Source organism: Rhagoletis zephyria, unplaced genomic scaffold (assembly GCF_001687245.7).
Source record: "Rhagoletis zephyria isolate East Lansing unplaced genomic scaffold, Rhagoletis_zephyria_1.1 Rzeph_scaffold_00969, whole genome shotgun sequence".
NCBI classification, from domain to species: domain Eukaryota; kingdom Metazoa; phylum Arthropoda; class Insecta; order Diptera; family Tephritidae; genus Rhagoletis; species Rhagoletis zephyria.
Window position 1 is genome coordinate 76,634 of NW_016158053.1, and position 5,985 is coordinate 82,618.

Genomic DNA, 5,985 nt, shown 5'->3' on the forward strand with positions numbered 1-5,985 from the left:
AGCGGGCGCGCGGACCGGTGGAGTCATTCGGGACTCTGAAGCAGGAAAACCTCTCGAAATGGGACGTGCGCTTCGACGGTGAGAAGTCGGGTCTGTCGGTTCACGGGTTCTTGGAGAGGGTAGATGAGTTGAGCGAGGCCCGCGGTGTAGCTCCAGCTCAACCTTTTCGAGGTGCGGTGGACTTGTTCTCAGGAAAGGCGCTATTGTGGTGGCGGACGATAAGTAGTTGGGAGGAGCTGGTCAGGGAGCTGAAGTTGGAGTTCCTGCCCTCCAACTACGACGACCTGTTAATGGACGCGATTCGCCGGCGGACTCAGGGATCGAATGAGTCCATCGGAGTGTATGTGGCGGCGATGAAAATAATGTTTGGCAGATTACAGGAGCCGTTGTCTGAGAGTAGGTTGTTAGGAATATTTAGGGCGAATCTTCTTCCTTTTTATCAGACCCAGTTGCGGCTAGTTACCCCGGGATCAGTGGCGGAACTGGTCGCGTTAGGTAGGAAGTTGGAATCGGTTAGGTCGTCGGTCGAAGCTTTTGTCCCCCCACCGAGTCACAAGGCAAAGGGTCTATGGAGCCTGACCTGGCCTATGTCTCGATAGATGTAGAGGTTGCAGCGGTGGCGGATCCAAAGGGCAGCGAAGGGTTTAGGGTCGGGGCCTAATACCCGTTGTTTTAATTGCAAGCGGTTTGGTCATGTTTCAGCTGATTGTAGAAAGGGAATAAAGTGCTTCGGCTGTGGTAGGCCTGGGGCCATGAAGCGGGACTGCCCGGTGTGTGCAGCGAAGCGGAATGGTGCCCAGGGTACCCAGCGTAGTCCAGGTGGAGGTGGTCGGCGGAACCAAAACCCGTTTAGGTCGGAGTCGAAGTCAAATAGTAGGGCGAATAGTTGGTCGAATTCGAAGTCGAATGTTAGGTCGGAAAAAAAGTCGGGAAACGGGAGGTATACTCTGGGACGGCAGGTCGGGTGGTCTTGTACAGCGAGTTAGTAATCCTGCTAACTCCCAGCTGGCTAAAGTAGGTTTGAGTCGAATGTTCGGTTAGCATATTCTTTGGTGGCGGATGGCTTCGATAAGCGTCCGTATTTAGACATAAAAATTTTTGGTTTTTTTTTCGAGCGTTGTTGGATTCTGGAGCGACGAGGACGGTGATTGGTCAATTCGGTTGGAGTATTTTGAGTTCGTGGGTCATTAGGGCGTCTTCTTTACCCAACTCTTTAAAAGTGACTTTGGCGGATGGAAGCCATATTTCGGTTTTAGGCTCGGTTTCGTTACCAATCGAGGTGGAAGGCAAGTCGGTCCTCCTGGAGTGCCTCGCAGTCCCCGGTTTGTCTCAGAGTCTTATCCTTGGTGTCGGTTTTTGGACCAAGGCGGGTATCATCCCGGATTTGATGAAGATGAGGTGGAGCTTTTCTCAACCGGAACAGGAGTCGTTGGCGGCGATAGTGGACCACTCCGAGCTAGGCAGTAGAGAGGCTAGGGCCTTAGAGGAGCTAGCGGCCCGAGCGTTCAAGGCTATGCCAGAAGGGTTAGGTCGACCCACCAGAGAAGGTAGAGGCGATGGTTAACAGCGAGAGACCCAAAAATGTCAAACAGGTTAGGTCCTTTATAGGTACAGTATCCTGGTACCGTAGGTTTATAAAAGATTTCGCGGAATTAGTTAGGCCCCTCACGGAGTTAACAAAGAAAAATCGAAAATTCGAGTGGAACGAAGATTGTGAAAGGAGCTTAAGGGAGGCGAAGGAGTTCCTAGTGACAGCGCCGGTTTTGAGCTGTCCAGATTTTGAGAGGCCTGATTTCGGTATAGGAGCAGTGTTGACCCAGAGATTTGACGACGCTGAGAGATTTGAGTAGGTCCCTGAATAAGAAAAATTATTCAACGATAGAGGAGTGGAGCGGTTGAGAAATTGCGGCCATATGTTGAGGGCGCTACGTTTACGGTTGTCACTGATCACTATTCCTTAGTTTGGCTAAACAATTTGAAGGATCCTTGTGGTAGGTTGGCGCGTTGGGCATTAAAGTTTCAGCAGTACGATTTTGAGATTGTACACCGGAAGGGCAAGGAACATGTGGTTCCAGATATGTTGTCTCGTAGTGTGCCACTTGCTTCTGAAGTTTCTACTAGTGACCCTTGGTTGTTGAAAATGATTCGCTCTGTTGAAAAGGAACCCGTGTCATATCCAGCGTGGAGAGTAGAAGGTGGCTACCTCTACAAATTCGTTAGGTCGAAGTTGCCCTCTATCTATGGAAACTCGTCGGATTGGAAAAAGGTCCTAGGGCGCCAGGAAAGGTTGGTGGTTCTAAAGAAACATGATGACCAAGTGGCGGGTCATATGGGTGCCAGAAAAACTTTCGCTGGGTTGAACAAAAATTTTATTGTCCACAGATGAAGGCGGATATAGCGAAGTATGTGAGGAATTGTAAATTTTGTCAGCAGGTTAAGCCTGATAATTCACAGCCAGCTGGGGGTAGGGTCGTATGTAGTGCCCTTGGTGAAGTCGACCCAGGGCTACCAGTATATTTTAACGGTGGTAGAATATTTTTCGAAGTTTCCACTTTTATTCCCCTTACGGACTGCCACGGCGAAGGGCATCTGTAAGGTTCCTGAGGATGAGGTATTTCTTTTGTTCAGAGTTCCTCGGTCGGTGGTCTGCGACAACGAGCGAGCAAGGAACCTCGAAGCAACTAGGCGGGTTGTGAGGTCTAGGTTAGAAGAGGCCAGTGCCAAGTTAGCGAAGCAATATAACCTTAGGAGGAGAGACGTTCAATATATGCCAGGAGAACTAGTTTGGAGGAAGAATCTCGTTCTGTCAGATGCAGCAAATTTCTTCGCGGCGAAGTTAGCGCCGAACTACGTAGGACCGTTTGTAGTAAAAAAGGTTTCGCCATGGACGTATGTTCTGGTGAACGAAGCAGGTCGGGCTAAAGGGACGTGGCATGTGAAGGAGTTAAGGCCATACAGGGATGGATAGGAAATAGGTTTGTCGGAAAAAGAAAGCGGGCTTTCTTTTTAAGGAGGAAGGGGTGGGGTTGTCGCGTACTGGCCGCAACAAAATATTCTTTTGTTCCCCTTCGTTATATTTACCTATTTTCTTTCACTCCAACCGATAGGAGTGAAGTCTACCGACACTCAAGTGTACATATGTATGTGCATACCTAAATAAATAGTAGAATGGGCTCAAATTGAGCGAAATAGTTGTTTGTTGTTGTGGAGCGCCACCGCAAAGGAGAAAAGTCTCCATTAGGGCACTACACCCCAAAACGGTGCCGACAGAGAGTAAGAATTTAGGAATGAGAGATGACGCGAAAGACCGTAGTAGGGGTGTCGCTTTTGTTCTCACCTATTGCGGCACTTTTGTTGTCCGCCGTATGATGGAAATGGCAAGTCTAGNATTTGTTCTCTCTATTGCGGCACTTTTGTTGTCCGCCGTATGATGGAAATGGCAAGTCTAGTCTATGGTGTTGGTTGTGTGCGCCGTGGTGGCGACCGCGAAAGCGCCCAATTCGCTTCTAGAATGATCGGGCCGGCGCCAATCGATGGGGCACCAACAACACCGGCGCTGACACTCCAACGGTTTGCGTACCGGTGCGTAGATTGCGGCCTGGCTCGTATCGGGGCAGTTCTAAGCGAGCTTTGAGAAAGGCAACATCCTTATCGCGAGCGCGAGTGCTTTTATACGTAGTGCGAAGTGTTTTATCTTGAATAAATATTCAGTAAGTGCCAGGCGGGGCACTTAGGTTGCAGTAGCAGTAGCAATTAGTTTCGAGCAGCGCCAGTCGAGGCGTGGTGAAGTCGGCACCGGAGTTGGGAGCCATATTCCCGAGGAGCACCCCTGCGGTCGGAACGCCCTCCGACCGCCGATAAGTATCGTTCTCTTTTGGTGCGTCTGTGTTCAGGCGTTATTGTTGTCGGCAGGCTTCCTCTTATTGTGTTTCCGTTTCCGATCCTGTTTAGCATCCTGCACCCTGAGCCCAGTCATACAGGCAGGTTAAAGATATCCCCGGCAGCGAGTGGGTTCGTAACCTTTTGGTTACACCTCACTTCGGGTGCGCCCCAAAAATAAGGTTTTGTTTTGTTTCGATTTCTTTGGTTGTAAATCTAGTTGCCTTGTTTCCGGCCCACCCTAGTGTTGGTAGCTTCATATTTATTGTGTGTGATAACTAGTGCATTTTATTTAGTTTGAATAGTCTGTATACTTTCTTTTTGTCCCCCCTGCCAGCAACCCCGCCGTCTCCACTGAGTCGGCCGGTTGCATGGTTTTTTTGTCATCTCCTTTTTGTGCGTTTACCTTTTGTGCGTTTATTTGTTTACTTAGTTTGGTCCGGCGTATTGTTGTTGCGCACGGTAAGTGCATTTATTTGGGACATTAGGTAGGTCGGCTTTTGTAAACAAAAGGTAAGGTGACAATTTATCTTATCAATGTACCTAAACTGAAATTTTCAAACAAGTAGCAACTCTCTATTTTTTCTTATATATTTTAAATTAGGCCCCAAGCAATACATCGGTAAAAACTGAATTCGATTCCATGCATTAGTTTTCGAGTGATGCGCCGACAAACATACAGACGGACACAAATTCTAAAAATTGTTGATTTGGCTTCTGTGGCTCTAATAAAGATTCCCCATTTAATTTTTCTGTAATATCTATAATGTACAGATGGTTGTGTTTCTTTGTAGGAGTGATAATTTCTGTTTTTGGTGTTAAGTTTTAATTTTAAAGATTTTGTATTTAAATTTATTGTTATCATATATTTGTTTCATGTTAGATTTAAGATTCTAATTTTGTAAATTAATGCGCGTTGATTGCATTATAAAAGACTGAAAAGTCTTAAAAATACATACTCATTTCTTAAATAAAATAAATAAGTAAATAAATAAAATAAATGAAATCCATCGATTACGATGACAGAAAGGAAGTTGAAGAAAATTGAATGCGCAAAATCTTTTGGGTCAAACATTATCCAAGTGTCTCAAGTGCAAACTGTTAGGGGTTTATTTAAAGTTCATAAAAGAATAAAATCTTCTAAAATGATAGTCGTGCGCCAAACAAAGCAGTTCTATCACAGGATTTCAAACGGCAATAGCGGCAAAATTATGTTGTGCTATCTGTTTTTTAATATTTTATTGCAGATTTTCAAAATTGTATACCAAATTGTAAAGAAAAATAAATCTTTCATTATGCCCATTTGTAGTACAAAATTTCTTTTAAATTTACACACGTACCTTAACAAAATGTTGACGGTTATCAAAATCGTTTCCAGTTTTGTCGAAATAAATATGAAAAAATGATCGTTTAGCTTCGATTAAGTTTGTAAAACTTTCCAATTTGTGGTCTCCAATGGTAGTGCCGATTCGACCCCAAGATCGAAATATCCAGTATCTATAATGCAAAACAAATAAATAATATTAATAACTTGCGCTTATTTCTCCATGATATAGCAAAATATTTAGAATTATAGGATATATGGGGGAGTCTTTTGAGATAGTGGCACAATTTTTCCCCGTAATTTATTACTTGTCAACTAATTAAGTCAGCTAATTAAATCACCAACATTTTGAAAAAATCTGACTATTTTCCTTTTGTTTATTTTATGTTTATTACTTGACGCATTTTTTCCATAAAAAGTTATTCAGCTACATAAAACATGCACATTATTACCCTGGCTATTAGACTATGTACATACTCAAAAAAATTCTAAAAAAATCTGAAGAGAAAGTTGAAAATTTAGCTGAAACTTTGTAGATTTTTTATAATTTTTGCACAAAGTTTGAAATGTAGATTTATATGGTGTTTGTTATACAGGGTGTCCCAGAAGTAACGTGCCAAACTTTAGGGCAAGGTAGGTGGGGGAGTGAGCTCACTGATAAACAAAAAATTTTCAGGTAAAAGTGTCACCGTTTTTGAAATATTTACATTTTTTCGAATTTAAAAAAAATCGTGCCTTTTCATGTGTTTTCTTTAACTGCAACTACAAACCGGGCAATACTT

The 5,985-nt window shown here is 44.1% G+C and overlaps 1 protein-coding gene across 2 annotated transcripts in view; it reads right to left on the reverse strand.

Annotated features, from left to right (window-relative positions):
• Positions 1-5,985, reverse strand: part of Parp1 (Poly-(ADP-ribose) polymerase) — a 140,841-nt gene that overhangs the window by 49,924 nt on the left and 84,932 nt on the right. For both annotated transcript variants that reach the window (XM_017615148.1, XM_017615147.1), the window contains one exon: positions 5,220-5,376. In XM_017615148.1, the coding sequence (XP_017470637.1) occupies positions 5,220-5,376 (157 nt within the window). The remainder of the gene's footprint in view (positions 1-5,219; positions 5,377-5,985) is intronic.